Here is a 16,084-nt window from a genome sequence, read left to right as displayed (position 1 = left end):
AACAAATCCTTCCTCACGGCCCCACAGCCACGGGGTAACCTGGGCACCAGGCACACCCCATGTCACAGAGGAGGAAACTGAGGCACAGACAGGCAAGATCCCTCATCTGAGCTTACAAATGAGTAGGTCTTGGGGTAGGATGACAGAGCTCGGGGAGCTAGTGCCACTGCTATCCACAGATCCGCCCTCTGTAAGGCCCCATGTGCAATTACTGAGCATCTACTGCACACGTCTGGCCCTGGGCTGACTGCTTTGCACATTTTATCTCATTTAATTGGCTCTGCCCCAGTGAGGTGGGCACACATCTGTAACCACCCTGCCAGGAGATAACTCCAGCTCTGTAAACTAATGGTGTGAGCCAGGGGGCAGGCCCTTCTCTTCCCCATGCCTCAGTTTCCTCCTCTGCACAATGAGGACAGCAGCAAGCCCGGGACGATTACATGAGATGATACTAACAAGTGCTAAGAACAGCGCACCAGGCACAGAGCAGAGGCAGGGGGAGAAACTGAGGCTCTGAGAGGCTGAGGAAGTCCAGTCACCCAGCCGGTGCCACCCAGCATTAATCAGGAGGTCCGGCTGTGCCCTGGCTCCTCCCTGCCCCCCCCCCCCGTCCCCTCACAGCCAGGGTGGGAGTGTTGTGATAACCCGCAGCCCCCGTTTCCTCCCGGCCAGGAAGGAGCCAGGCAGAGGAAGTATTAAGAAGGGTAATATAAACACCCCCCCTGCACGGGTGCAGAGCGGGCCAGGCAGCTGAGCAGGGACGGCGCACCGGCCGCGGGCCCTGGGAGCAGATGGGTCTGGCCATGGAGCACGGGGGGTCCTACTCCCGGGCGGGGGGCGGCCCTCGTGGCTGCTGGTATTACCTGCGCTACTTTTTCCTCTTCGTCTCACTCATCCAATTCCTCATCATCCTGGGCCTCGTCCTCTTCATGGTCTATGGCAACGTGCACATGAGCACCGAATCCAACCTGCAGGCCACCGAGCGCCGGGCCGAGGGCCTGTACAGCCAGGTCATGGGGCTCACGGCCTCCCAGGCCAACCTGTCCAAGGAGCTCAACCTCACCACCCGCGCCAAGGACTCCATCATGCAGATGCTACTCAACGCCCGCCGCGACCTGGACCGCATCAACGCCAGCTTCCGCCAGTGCCAGGGTGACCGGGTAAGACTGTGGGCCAGACACGCACCTTGGGGACCCTGGGCAAGTCGCATCACCCCTCTGAGCCTCAGTGTCCTTATCTATGAGACAAGGACAGTCACAGACCTACATTCTACATGAGGAGCCCATGTAGATAAGTGATGTGTTTTTGTTTGTTCGCTTTTTTTTTAAAGATGACCAGTAAGGGGATCTTAACCCTTGACTTGGTGTTGTCAGCACCACACTGTCCCAAGTGAGCTACGGGCCGGCCCAAGTGATGTATTTTTTAAGTATAAGTATATGCCACGCGATATTTGGGATATATTTGTAAGTAAAAAAACTACCCCTTGTCTATCTGGAATTCAAACTGAGCTGAGCATACCGCATGATAACTGGCAGCCCTGAGCCCGTGACTTCACATACATAAAGTGCCCAGAATATGCTAGCACATGCTGGCTGCCCATAAGACCGGACTCAGTAAAAGCTCGGAGCATTTGATTCTTAATAATGATAGGCCAAAATGGCTTACATGTCCCTTATGCTGGGGTCTGCTTTAGAAATAGCATCTCATCACTGAATCCCAGGAGGTAGGGAGAAGATCTAAACCCTTTTGCAGATGGGGAAATAGAGGCCTGAGAGGGGAGGTAGTTTTCCCCAGGGGGCAGAAACAGGCACCCTAGGGACCGTCACAGCCACTCACATGGGGGTTGCGTGGAGACTGTTGTCCCCCTCGCACCGCCAGCATGTGTCCAACACACTCAACGACCACCCAAGTTCTCATTCACATGCTCCCTTGCGGGGATCCGTTCACCCTGAGACTGAGGACAGCGGGCTTCAGGGCCCCTCCTTCGGGATGGGTGGGGAGAGAGGGGAGTATGGAGGTGGGGGAGCCTGGGGGCAGCCTTGGTGTCTCCCACAGGAGGTGTCCTGGCTGCTTCTGCTGCACTGTGTCTCCCCATGAAGACCCTTCCCCCTGGGGCAGAACCCTGCCTTCCCACCTGAGACCACCAGGACAGGGTTGTGTCTCCCCACTCAGACCCCTACATGGGGTGGGTTTCCCCCCAGATCCCACAGATAAGGCCAGATGTCTTCCCTCAGACCCCCAGGGCAGGGCTGTGTCTCCTGCCCCAGACTCCCGCCCCTCAGACATCTCAATTTCAGGGAACTGGACCATTTGGATCTTCCAGGACACTCACGGATGTCATCTGGTCCAGGATCATAAAGTTTTGGCTGCTCACACACACCCTAGAACCCTGAACTCCCCCATCATAGAATGTCAGACACCTTTATTTTATTTTATTTTATTTATTTATTGTCTTTTTCTTGACCGGTAAAGGGATCGCCCCGCACCGCGCTCAGCCAGTGAGCGCACCGGCCATTCCTATATAGGATCCGAACCCGCGGAGGGAGCGTTTTTTTGCTTTTTTTTTTTTTTTTTTTTTTTTTTTTTTGCTTCAGGTTGACAAATTCCTCTTGCTTGGAATCCCTGAGGGTTTTCCCCGAGGACCCTGGGGCCGTTTGGGTTGCAGGCTGCCCATTGCCCACCCCACCCCTGCCACGGCAGCCTGCCGTGTGTCTGATCCTAGTGGGTTTAAATCTTGGTCTTGCTGCAGTCCCGGAGGTGCTACATAATATCATTTTTCATAAATGTTCTATAAATGCCCCTGCATTTCTGGCCTTGAGACCCTGGAGGAGAAAGGGGAGTGTAACTTGGCGATTTTTCAGAGTGTGCCCCACTTCTGCCTGTGTTACGGGACTGGGACCCACCCCAGGGACAAAGCTTGAGGCGTCATTTCTCTCTGGGGTGGGGCCGAGAAGCAGAACGTGGTCCCCTCTCTCCTCACTTGCTCCAGCTGCAAGAAACGGTGCAGAGTTTCCCCTTCTGTGGCTAAGGCTTTTGAAAACTGAAGTCACTGGAACTGCTCAAATCATTTCTGCCCTCTCCCCCAGGTGCCAAGTTCAAAAGGAGAAAGGACAAAGAGTTACAGAAAGACAAACCTTTCTCCTTCATATCTTCGCTCGTTCTATTTCTGCACGGGGTTCTCTTTCAAAGTTTGAAAGGCACAGCCTTCGATTGTTGAACTGTAAATACTTTCTTTAAAATCGGCTTTAAGAGCCGGCCCGTGGCTCACTCGGGAGTGTGGTGCTGATAACATCAAGGCCACAGGTTCGGATCCCATATAGGTATGGCCGGTTGCTCTGCTGACAACACCAAGTCAAGGGTTAAGATCCCCTTACCAGTCATCCTTTAAAAAAATTTTAAAAATAAACAAATAAAAATGGCTTTATTAAGATATAATTCACTCACCATATAATCCACCCATTTAAAGTGTACAATTCAAAGATTTTTAGTACATTTAAAAGGTTGTGCATCTATCACTGCAATGAATTTAGAACATTTTCATCACCCTGTAAAGAAGCCTCGTGCCCATCACCTTCCCTCCCCCAGCCCCTGACAACCACTAATCTGCTGTCCGTCTCTATGGATGTGCCTGTTCTGAACATTTCATATCAATGGAATCACACGCTGTGTGGCCTTTTGTGTCTGGCCTCTCTCACTCAGCATGATGGTTTTGAGGTTCATCCATGTTGTAGCGTGTGTCAGGACTTCATTTCTTTTCACGGCTGCATACTATTCCATCGTGTGGATGGACCTCATTGTGTTTATCCATTCTACTGTTGATGGACATTTGGGTTGCTTCCACCTTTTAGCTGCTGTAAGTAGTGCTGCTGTGAACATTTGTGTACAAATTTTTGTGTGGACATGTTTTCACTTCTCTTGAGCATACACTGAAAAGTGGAACTGCTGGGCTGTATGGTAGTTCTATGTTTAATATTCTGAAAAAGTGCCAGACTGTTTTCTAAAGCAGCTGCACCATTTCACATTCCCACCCGTGTTGTCTGAGAATTTTGATTTCTCCACATCCTCATCAACATTTGTTACTGTTCATTTTTGGGCTCTGTGCATTTTTTATAGCCATCCCAGTGGGTGTGAGGTGGTATCTCATTGCGATTTTGATTTGCGTTTCCCTAATGGCTAATGATGTTGAACATCTTTCAGTGTGCTTGTTGGCCATTTGTATATCTTCTTGGGAGAAATATCTATTCAGATCTTTTGCCCATTTTTTAAAAATTTGGTTGTCTTTTTATTATTGATTTATAAGAGTTTTTATTTTATTTTATTATTTTTTATTTTATTTTATTTTTGTAATAAAAGATGACCGGTAAGGGGATCTTAACCCTTCACTTGGTGTTGTCAGCACCACGCTCAGCCATTGAGCTAACCAGCCATCCCTATACAGGATCCGAACCCGTGGCCTTGGTGTTATCAGCACTGCACTCTCTCCCAAGTGAGCCATGGGCCAGCCCTTATAAGTTTTCAAAAATATATTCTGGATAATAGTGCCCTAGCAGTTGTCTGATCTGTAAATATTTTCTCCCACCTGTGGGCTGTCTTCTCACTTTCTCAACAGTGTCCTTTGAAGCACAAAAGTTTTTAATTTTAATGAAGTCCATTTATCTACTTTTTTCTTTTGTTGTTCATCTAAGAAACCATTGAGAAATCCAAGGTCACAAAGACTTAACACCTAACATTTCCTCTAAGAAGTTTTATAGTTTTAGCTCTTACATTAAGGTCTTTGAGCCACCGTGAATCAACTTTTGTATATGGTGTGAGGTAGGGGTCTGGATTCTTTCCTTTGCATGGGGATGTCCATTTGTCCCACCACTATTCTTTCCCCAATGGGATGGTCTTTGCACCTGTATTAGTTTGCTAGGGTCACCATAACAAAGTGCCACAGACTGGATACTTTCCCCTTTTTATAAGGACACTACAGACTGGGTACTATGTTATGGCTTAAATAACATAAATTTATTTTCTCACACTTCCAGAGGCCAGAAGTCTGAGATCAAGGTGTCAGCAGTGTTGACTCCTTCTGAGGGCTGTGAGAGGAGAATCTGCCTCTAACCTCTCTCCTTGGCTTGTAGATGGCCGTCTTCACCCTGTCTCTTCCTACGGACTTCCCTGTGTGTGTCTCTATGTCCAGATTCCCCCCTTTTTTGGCAGCCAGCCAGTAAGGAGATCCAAACTCTTGACCTTGGTGTTATAACACCACTTGAGCTAACTGGACAGCCCCCAAATTCACCTTTTTCATAAGGACACCAGTCATATTGGATTAGAGCCCACTCTAAAAACTTCATCATAACTTATTCACCTCTATAAAGACCCTACTTTTATTTTATTTATTTTGGGGAGGTGGCTGGCTACAACAGGGATCCAAACCCATGACCTTGGTGTTACCAGCACCACATTATCCCAAGTGATCTAACCAGCCAGCCAAGATCCTACCTTTAAATACGGTGATGAAGTACTAGAGGTTAGGACCCCAACATATGAATTTGAGTGGGGACACAATTCAGCCCATAACAGCATTCTTGTCAAAAATCAGTTGACCAGGAGTGGAAGACAGGGAGAGGTTCATCAATGGATAAAAAATTACAACTAGATAGAGGGGAAAGTTCTAGATTTCTTTTTTTTTTTTTTTTTTTTGTCTTTTTGTGACCGACTGTACTGTGCTCAGCCAGTGAGTGCACCGGCCATCCTTATATAGGATCCGAACACGCGGTGAGAGCGCTGCTGCGCTCCCAGCACTGCACTCTCCCGAGTGCGCCACGGGGTCGGCCCAAAGTTCTAGATTTCTATAACACCGTAGGGTGACTATTGTTAACAATTTATTGCATGAGGGTATTTCAAAAAGTTCACGGAAAAATAGAATCAAAAGATAGGGCCAGCCTGTGGCTCACTTGGGAGAGTGTGGTGCTGATAACACCAAGGCCACGGGTTTGGATCCCTATATAGGGATGGCCGGGTAGCTCACTTGGGACAGTGTGGTGCTGACAACACCAAGTCAAGGGTTAAGATCCCGTTACCGGTCATCTTTTTAAAAAAAAGATAGGGCTTGCCTCTTAACTCAGTTGGTTAGAGCAGGTGTTATAACACCAAGGACAAGGGTTCAGATCCCTGTACCAGCCAGCCCCCGAAAAACACAGAGCAAACATTAAAAAAAAGATATGTCTTTCCGTAAACTTTTTGAAGTACCCTTGTATCATTTCAGATAGCTAGAAGAGAGGATTCTGAATGGTCCCAGCACAAAGAAATGACAAATGTTTGAGATGTTTGAGGTGATGGGTGTGCTAATCACCCTGATCTGATCATTTACACATTGTATACAGGTATCTAAATATCACAGTGTAGTCCATAAATATGTACCACTGCTATGTGTCTACTAAAAATAATTTTAAAAACAAAGGAATGTGGCACATGGCCTACCTGACTATTAGCAGGAGAAAAAAATTTGTTGACTATAAATGCAGGTGTAATGTTTTCAAGTTTCATCTATGTTGTAGCATATGCAAAGATACTTCAGAAAGTTTGTGGAAAAACAGAATTGAAAGGTAATGTGGGGCCGAGCCCGTGGCGCACTGGGAGAGTGCAGTGCTGGGAGCCCAGTGACACTCCCGCCGCAGGTTCGGATCCTATGTAGGACTGGCCAGTGCACTCACTGGCTGAGTGCTCGTCACGAAAAAGACACACACACACACAAAAAAAAGGTAATGTGGGTCTTTCCATGAAATTTTTGAAGACCCCTTGTATATGTACTGCATTTCTTTTTATGGCTGTGTAGTATTAACAGTAAAAACCTTTTTTTTTTTTTTTTTGGTGGCTGGCCAGTACAGGGATCAGAACCTATGACCTTGGTGTTATAAGGCTGCGCTCTAACCAACTGAGCTGACCACCCAGCCCCTGTCACTAAAAACTTGAAGATCAGTCCAACATCCCCTATAAAGGACCCCTTATGAATTTGGCCAACCCAGCCCAGCCACATACCCCACCTGGGCTGAGCTCTGTCCTGTGTCCCCCTCCTCATTGGGCAGGTCATCTACATGAATAACCAGCGGTACATGGCTGCCATCATTCTGAGCGAAAAACAGTGCCAGGAGCATCTCAAGGAGACAAACAAGAGCTGCGACGGTGAGTGACGGGGCGTGGTGAGCGGGGTGGTGGACTCCCCCCGTCCAGGGCTCTGGACAGCTCCCACCCTTCCTGGGTCTCACCATCCTGTCCCTTCAGCCTTGCTCCTCATGCTGGGTCAGAAGGCCAAGATGCTGGAGGTGGAGCTGGCCAAGGAGAAGGCGGTGTGCACCAAGGACAAGGAGGGCTTGGCACTGAGCAAGCGAGTGGTGGAGGACCAGCTGGCCGAGTGCGGCAAGGTCCGGGAACAGATGCGGCAGGAGCGACAGCTGGCCGAGGAGCGGCTGCAGAAGGTGCAGGCCCTCTGCCTCCCGCTGGACAAGGACAAGTTTGAGACGGATCTGCGCAACCTGTGGAGGGACTCCATTATCCCACGCTCCCTGGACACCCTGAGCTACAACCCCTACCATCTCCCGGGCTCAGAAGTGGCCTCCATCCGGAGGAGCTGTGACCAAATGCCCAGCCTCATGAGTGCCAAGGTGGAGGAGCTGGCCCGGAGCCTGCGGGCGGGCATCGAGCGCGTGGCCCGTGAGAACTCAGACCTCCAGCGCCAGAAGCTGGAAGCCGAGCAGGGCCTGCGGGCCAGTCACGAGGCCAAAGAGAAGGTAGAGAAGGAAGCTCAGGCCCGGGAGGCCAAGCTCCAGGCTGAATGTGCCAGGCAGACCCAGCTAGCCCTGGAGGAGAAGGCGGCACTGCGGAAAGAGCGGGACAACATGGCCAAGGAGCTGGAGGTGAAGAAGAAGGAGGTGGATCAGCTCAAGATGCAGCTGGCTGTCGCCAACTCAGCCCTGGACACCTGCATCAAGGCCAAGGTGGGCTGGCGGGCCCCAGAGTGAGGCCGCATTGGAGTTGGGTCTAGACACCATGTTGGAGGTGATGTTGAACTTGAGTTTGGACTTGGGTTTGAAGCTGGCTTCCTCGTCTTGGTTGGGTTGGTTAGGACTCCCTTGACACTTTCACTGGCATTAAGATTGGGACAGAATTTGGAATGGTAATGGGCACTGAGAAAGGGGGTAGGGTTAAAACCAGAGGAGGTAGGGTGGCTGTTGGGTCTAGGGTTGGGTGAGAGGGTGAACCTAGAATGTCAGTTGTGTTGGGATCGGGTTGAGCTGAGCCATGGAGGGTGGATTTAGAATTGAGGTTGGGGTGATCTGTAGGTAGCTGTTGACTCTTAGAGTTGGTTTTAGGATTATAATTATGTATCACGTAGAATTTTATTGGTATGAAGATTGGGGGGGAGTTTGGAATTAGGAATGACATTGGGAAAAGATTGACACTGAGACTGGGTTTGAGTTTAGGGTGGCTGATGGACCTCAAATTAGTTTAGGGTTAGGTTTAGGGATTCATCTAGGGTTGGGGTTGAGATTGAGGCTGAGGTCAGTGTTGGGATGTATTTAAGTTGAGCTGAAGAATCAGGGGTGTTGGGTTAGGGTTGGGAGTGATATCAGGGTCAGGATGTCTAAAGGATGAATTAATATGGACATCTAACTCATGTTTAAGTTGGGCTGAGATGAGAGTTTGGTCACTGCTGTGTCTGGAGTTGGTTTGGGTTATGGTTAGGGTTCCATTTAAGATTTCATTCATCTTAGACCTGGGGTTGAATTTGGAGTTTGGATTGTGAGAAAAGGTTAAAAGTTGAGTCAGAGGTCTCATATAGGGTGGCTATTGGGTCTAGGATTGGGTGAGGCATGAATCTAGGATTTTAGTTGCTTTGGGATTGGATTGCATTGAAGCTTTGAAGCTGGAGTTGAGGCTGTGGTGGGTGTAGGTGGCCAGTGGGTCTAGAGATGATTAGAGGTTTGGGGTCAAGGGTGAATTTAGGATTTCACTGGCATTAAGATCAGGATTGGCATTGACAATGGATTAGGAGTTGAGGTTGGATTGTGTTGTGGGTGACTGGTGAAGGGTTGAGTTGGGCTACAGTTGGTATATATTCAAATTGAAGGATTGGGTGACCCTTGGTCAGGGCTGGGGAGACATTGGGGTAGGGTTGAGGGTCAGGGCTGGATCTAGAGTAGAAGCTGATGTGGATACCAATCTCGGGGTGGGGCCAGATTGATGTGGTTTTGGCATGACTGATGAGCTTAGGGCTGTTTGGGTGTTAAGGTCAGGGCTCCATAGAACCTTAGGATTGGGGTGAAGTTTGGGGTGGGATTGGGAATGAGGACAGGCTTAGGGTGGGGTCTATGGTTGACCTGGGGTTGAGTGTGGCTTTGGAAGGTGTTTGTGGTGGTCATGGTGGAGCCCAGGGCTGGGGCTGGGGGAATGAGGTTGAGAGTTGGATTTTTCACAGTAGTCAGGCCTAGGGGATGGTTGGAGTCACAGTTAGATCCAAAAACATGGTCAGATCAGTTTTGTAATTGGGATTGGGTTTAGGTTGGGGCTTAATATAAGGAAGGTTCCATTTTCATGTTGGGATCAGATTTTAGGTGACTGAGTTCAGAATTGGCTTTAGATTTCAGGTTTTGGGGGATTGGCTCGGGGTTGTTCCAGGGGATGGCATTTAGGAGCGGGGCCCAGTGAGTGTACAAAGCAGGTCGCCTTCAGTCTGGAGGGGAGCCGGAATGGGTGGGTGGACTCAGTTGGGGTCATGGTTTGGAGTCGAGCTGGTACTGATGCTGTGATGGAGACTGAGACAGTCCAGCCCTGCAGAGTGGGGTCTCTGGGGACTGCCAAGGGAAGCCAGTTCCTGGAGTCTCCAGGTCATCTGAGGGCTTGTGTTGGGTGTAGGTGATTGTACACCCGTTATCATGTGGGTCCTTCTACATGGGGATCTGTTAGACTACTCAGGAAGGACCTCAGAGACTCAGGTCTGGAAGGGCACAGAGGGGCAGGGGCCTCCCTGGGACTTGAGGTCAGGGTCTCCCGCCAACCTCCCTCTATGCTTCTTCCCACAGTCACAGCCGATGGTGCCCTTGCCAAGACCTGTGGGCCCTGCCCCCAACCCGCAGACCATAGGTGAGTGACTGAGAGCAAAGACAGCAATTGGGGGAGGGGTCCTTTCCACTCGGTACCCCACCCCACCCCACCCCACTCTCCCAGCTGCCAGCCTAATCTTACCCTCTCTCCACAGACCCAGCTGGCCTGGAGGAATTCAAGAAGAGGATCCTGGAGTCCCAGCGGGCCCCTGCAGGCAACGCTGTAGCCTCATCCAGGTAAGGCACTGGGCGGGAAGGCAGTTCAGTTTCAGGACTGTGGGTGAGGCTGGAACCAAGACTGAGGGTGAAGGGAGGCTGATCTCACACCTACTGCTTCCTTAATTGAGCACCTGCTGTATACTAGGTCTTGCACTGGGCCTGGGGACACAGCAGTAACCAAGACACCCCCGGTTCTGTCCTCATGAAACTCAGAGTACTGGGCAAGACAGACAATGAGTCACAATAAGATGACTCAAGAACCTACAATTCGTAGGCACTTACTGTGAGCTCTGCACAGCTCCCAGCACTTTGCATGACTAAGTCATCACTCCTCACAAGCCTGATTGCTGAGTGAGCTACTATTATCCCCACTTTCTGGATGAGGAAAGTGAGGCACAAAGAAGGCGTGCATCATGCCCCAGGTAACACAGCAGAACTGGGACATGAATCCAGGTGATCAGACTCTGAACGGGCAAGGGAGGGCCTTGGTGAGGAGGGTGTCTTTGAGCCGGAGGATGGAGAAGAGCTGACCTTGGGGAAAGCTGGGGGAACAGTGTTCCAGGCAGCAGGAACAGCCTGGTCAGCGGCCTGGAGGCTGCACTAGGGTGGGGGAAACTAACTGGAGCGGAAGGAGCAAAGAGGAGTGACCTCTGACCCTCACTTTCTACCTCTACAAAAATGAGTCTCTGAAGTTAGGTACCTGGAAACACATCTCACGATAAAGTGCTGTCTGCAAATGGCCACGGCAAGGGGCAGGGGCCTCGGCAGGATGCATCGAGGGCACCTGGCACACACTCAGGTCATCGATGCCTGTGACCCCCTCACCTCCTCCCAGGGTCAGTCATCCGTTGGACAACACACTGTGCGTCACAGGGAAGGTGACTCAGGCCACGGCCCCAAGAACACCCTGTGCTCACCCCCTCCAGGTCGCGGCTACTCCGTTCAGAACCACATGACACCACTGAGCGAGGAGTCAGGGATTGGCATTCCCACTTACAGCTGAGGACCTGAGGTTCAGGGAGGTGCCGGGATTTTGAGTCAGATCCCTTTGAACCCCAAGACTGTGCCTGCAAGTGCTTTGCCACCAGGCTCTTGCCAGCATGGGTCTATCGCAGGCTTAGGTGCTCAGTGCAGGCTCTCCAGCCACACAGACTTCCAGAGGCTTTGCTGCCAACCCCCCAGGGTTCCCCACCTCCACCACGCCTCTTCTTACACACTCCTTTCGACAGGGAGCTCACCCCCTTTGCTCCAGATGGCTGTGCCTGGGACAAAGGCCTCAGCCCCACATGGTGGGAAACGAGAAGGTGGGGAAGAGACCCCCGCCCCGAGCAAACACAATTTTCCTCTCTCCATCTTGGCCCAAAGCCCTCGTGGCAAGGAAGGAGCTTCTATTATTATCCCATTTCTCAGAGGAGGAAACTGAGGCCCCAGGGAAGTGACCAGCTGGGGGTCACGTGACAGTGGCATGTCAGGGTCAGGGCTGGGCTCCAGGCCCAGGACTGTCAGGGCCCCAGCTGAGAACCGGGGAAGCTCTTGACATGTTTACCCCAAATGACGTCCCCTGCTGAGAGAACAATGTGCACTTAAGCCTGGGCCCCTCCTGATTCTCTCTTCAGGGTCGCAGGAAGGGCTCTGGCCTGCTGGGCTTAGCGTCGACTCCCTTCCCCCTGAGAGAGGGGCCAGGGCCCAGTGGGCCAGGGCATCGGCTCTGAGTTTGAGTCCCAGCTCAGCCAGCCACACACCAGGCAATGTGGAGCGGGTCACCGGCCTTAGAATCTCAATGTCCGAATTTTTGATGCACCTCATCCGAGGCCAGGGCCAAGGCCCAGCATCAAACCACCCTCCCCGTGCACTGGGAGAGTTGATTCCTCTGCTGGTGTTCATTCTGCACCTCCAGAAATTCTCGGCAGATGCTAACTCGCCCTAACGCCCACCAGACGCGTGTGCATCCCCCATGTTCACAGGTCAAGGGCAAGGCTGGCCGGTTAGCTCAGTTGGTTAGAGCACAGCTTTGTAACACCAAGGTCATGGGTTCAGATCCCCAGACTGGCTGGCCACCAAAAAAAAAAAAAATCGAGGGCAGACCCAGGCCCAGCATCCACTACACTTGAGCACAAGGTCTAGCTCTTCTGGAACATTTTTATTTTTTTGCTGACCGGTGCAGGGATTGAACCTTGGTGTTATCAGCATCACTCTCTAATCAACTGAACTAACTGGCCAGCTCTTTCTTTTCTTTTTTTTTTTTCCAGTGGCTGGCCGGTATGGGGATCTGCACCCTTGACCTTGGTGTTATCAGTACCACACTCTATAACTGGCCAGCTCTCTAATTGGACATTTTAAAGTCATTTTCTACAAATGGCAAGTGCACCAGCTTTCTTTTACATGGTGAGACTGAGTGTCCTTCAGAGATAAATTCAAGTCTAAAAACAATTGATATAAAGACAAATATGAAATATATCTTGGTCCAGGGGGCATGTGGCTGGGTGTGGTGAAAATTGCCATGTGAAGGGCTCACGATATGCGTTCAGCCCTCGCTCTGAGCCAGGCATACCTTGAATGCTGCTCAAGTTCATTGTCATCAACATTATGATTCGTTTGTTCATTCAACTGTATTTATTGAGCCGCTGCTGGTGCGGGGCATGATGCCAGGTGCCGGGGACACAGCAGGGAATAAGGCACAGAACCCCTACCCCTGTAGGGCTCATCATCTAGAAGGGGAGAGGGATGATAAGCCACACGAATGTGTTGTTTGAGAGCCCCTTGGTGATGGGTGAGACAGAAAAGGGATGAGGGAGTGTGAGGAGGTTGGAATTTTCCATGGGGCCCATAGTAGGCTTCACGAGGAGGTGATGTTTGAGCAGACACATAAAAGAGGTGGAGGGGGAACAACAGGGGGATCCCAGGAAAAGTGCACCAGTCAGAGGGCACAGCCTGTTCAAAGGCCCTGAGGCAGGACTGTGCCTGGTGAATCTGAGTGAAGAGGCTGGTATGGCTGGAGTGGAGTGATCTAGGGGGAGAGTAGGAGGAGGTGACGTAGGTGACAGGGCAGATCAGGCAAGGCTTGTGGCTGTGAGGACTCTGGGAGTCCTGAGAAGGCTGTGAGCAGAAGAGGGACCTGACCCAGCTCAAGCGTCCATTGTCCCTCTGGTCACTGTGGGAGAACAGACTGTGGGGGATGAGGACAAGAGCTTGGGACCAGGACAGAAGTGACTGCACTGTTCCAGATGAGCGATGATGGGGGATTCAGGGCCTCAGTCTCCAAAAACATGTGGAGGGACAACGTTCCCTTACAGACCAGCAGGCGGGAGAGGAGGAAGAATGGACATAAGGGCTTGGCCAGAGCCTGGCCTGGAGCTGGGTGAATTCTGGTTGAGGATGGAGTCTGGAGTCAGGGACGGGGACTGGAGCCAGCCAAGGAACGTGAGGCCGCTGGGGCCCCAGGGAAGAGCCAGGGAAGGAAGGGAGGGGGCCAGCGGAAGCAGGACTTGGCTGCAGCCCCCTCCTCCCCCACCAGGAAACAGTCTCTGCGCCAACCCCTGACCCCTCATAAGAACCTTTGCCAGGCCCAGGAGGGGGAAGGGCATTCCAGACAGTGAGACGGCTCATGCAAAGGCAGTGGGGGTTGGGGGTGGGGGACGGAAGCCGCGTGAGGGCTCTTGGAATTGTTGGGACTTTGGCAGGGTTTGAGTCCCTGATGGGAAGGCCTGGCAGAGGCACAGTGGGTGGAGCCCTGAATGCCAGGTCTCAAGTCTTGGGCTTTGTCCTGAGGGCGCTGGGGAGCCACAGTGGGCGTGTGAGCGGGGGCAGGCTCATTAGAAAAACCCTCCTGGGAACACATGAGGGGCTGGCCCTGGACCAAGTCTGTGTGGACAAAAGAGGGAGACTGAGGGCCCTGCCTCGGAGACCAGGGGAAGGGGAGCGTAGGAGAGAGTTTGACGGGCTGCAACAGAGGCTTAGGGTTCATGAGATTGCCTCTCTGAACCTCAGTCTCTTCATCTGTGTTATAGGGAGGAACAGACTTCAGTCTCACCCTCCCAGGGAGTTTCAGCACGTAGGTGTCTAACAGAGAAAGTGAACCCTGAAGGAGCTGTAGGGTCCCTGAGAGCAAATTGGGGCCAGGGGTGGAAGGAGGCAGGACCAGGGTCCTCAGGACGTCTTGTTTCCTCTGAGGATGAGAAGCCAGGACCCTGTGAAGTTTGTCCTTCCAGCAAACTGTCTGGCTGACCGACGGTTGTGTTTCCATCCCTTTCCTGCCCTAGTGGCTGAGACTCTGGCCCCCGAGGACCGAGGGTGGCCCCAACTGGCCAGTCTGCAGACACAGTGCAGCAAGGAGCTCACGGCACCGGACACAGCCCCCTCCAGCGCCCCTGAGCCCCGGGCCGCAGCCAGACCACTTCCCACGTGCACACCCCACAATACTCTCTCACAGCACCACACCCACACCACACAATCTCTCACCCATCATGCCACAGTGACATCATACATCACACAAACACAGTGACAACTTTGCACACTTACAGTGACAATGCTGGACAGAGATACGGCACCCACATCACACAAGCACATTTCCCTTCACACACACCTTCTGCCCAACCCTCGCCCAGTGTCACCTCCCCCTGGGGCACACGGATCAAGACGCCCACAGCATCACACCCCATCCCCGTCCTGCATAGCCCTGTGCCCTGACACCCCCCTCTTCCAACTTCCTTATCTGCCCTCGCTTCCCATCCCCAGCGCCCAGCCAGGAGGTGAGAACAGGAAGCCATTCACCTCCGATGCCTGCCCAGGGGCTTCCAGGCCCCCGTCATGGCAACCTGTCCAGGGGTGAGGGTGGCCCATGAGGGAAGCTGCTCCTCTCCCCCCATGCCCAGCCCTGCCTGTGGCCCCTAATGTTAGCGGCACTTAATAAATATTAGCAAATCCCTTGAAAGACTCCAGAGTTGTGATTTCTGCTTTGAAAAGGTACTGTATGGCCACGAGGGAGAAAAGACTAGAAAGAAGATAGAAAGTCAGAGAAGTTGCCTCCACAACGTCCCCAAGCCCAAAGACTCTTCAACTTGGAAAAAAGATGGGGTGGGGGTCACCAGCATCCCCCAAGGCACAGGCATTTCTACATGTGAACAGAAAATAGTAAAGCTGGGCTGGCCGGTTGGCTCAGTTGGTTAGAGCGTGGTGTCATAACACCCAGGTCAAGGGTTCAGATCCCTGTACCAGCCAGCCACCAAAAAAAATAGGAAAGAAAATAGCAAAGTCACAGCCAATAAGGGGTTAATGAAATGACTACAAAGAACCACATGGGACAACATCACTGTTAAATTTAGCATTTCTTTTAAAAAGTAGATATCCGGGTCGGCCTGTGGCTCACTCGGGAGAGTGCAGCGCTACCAGCACCGAGGCCACGGGTTTGGATCCTACATAGGGATGGCCAGTGTGCTCACTGGCTGAGCGTGGTGCGGACCACACCATGCCGAGGGTTGCAATCCCCTTACCGGTCTGAAAAATAAATAAATAAATAAAATAAAATAAAAATAAAAAGTAGATATCCAAGGGCTGGCCAGGCCCAGGCCCGTGGCTCACTTGGGAGAGTGTGGTGCCGATAACACCAAGGCCATGGGTTTGGATCCCTATATAGGGATGGCCAGTTAGCTCACTTGGGAGAGTGTGGTGCTGACAACACCAAGTAAAGGGTTAAAATCCCCCTACTGGTCATCTTTTTAAAAAAAAGTAGATATCCATTTGTAGCTTTGGATTTTCTAGGTTTGCAAGGAATTCCCCAGGTA

The 16,084-nt window shown here is 51.6% G+C and overlaps 1 protein-coding gene across 1 annotated transcript; it reads left to right on the top strand.

The window, feature by feature from the left end:
• Positions 1-741: 741 nt before the first annotated feature.
• On the top strand, positions 742-15,234 carry PLVAP (plasmalemma vesicle associated protein). The gene is made up of 6 exons (XM_063112056.1): positions 742-1,160; positions 7,071-7,167; positions 7,267-7,979; positions 10,065-10,125; positions 10,241-10,322; positions 14,564-15,234. Exons 1-6 carry the CDS (start codon positions 792-794, stop codon positions 14,568-14,570), a joined length of 1,329 nt encoding a protein of 442 aa, XP_062968126.1. The 5' UTR covers positions 742-791; the 3' UTR covers positions 14,571-15,234.
• Positions 15,235-16,084: the final 850 nt, after the last annotated feature.

This window comes from Cynocephalus volans, chromosome 10 (genome assembly GCF_027409185.1).
Source record: "Cynocephalus volans isolate mCynVol1 chromosome 10, mCynVol1.pri, whole genome shotgun sequence".
Taxonomy (NCBI): Eukaryota; Metazoa; Chordata; class Mammalia; order Dermoptera; family Cynocephalidae; genus Cynocephalus; species Cynocephalus volans.
This window is presented reverse-complemented; position numbering and strand designations above follow the sequence as displayed.

What these genes read in the sequence shown, in the direction of transcription:
- PLVAP (XM_063112056.1), top strand. Translation starts at nt 792, where the DNA reads ATGGGTCTGGCCATGGAGCACGGGGGGTCCTACTCCCGGGCGGGGGGC. An exon ending in GCCAGTGCCAGGGTGACCGG is followed by an intron (nt 1,161 to 7,070) that starts GTAAGACTGTGG and finishes CTCATTGGGCAG; the next exon opens with GTCATCTACATGAATAACCA. An exon ending in CCCCAACCCGCAGACCATAG is followed by an intron (nt 10,126 to 10,240) that starts GTGAGTGACTGA and finishes CTCTCTCCACAG; the next exon opens with ACCCAGCTGGCCTGGAGGAA.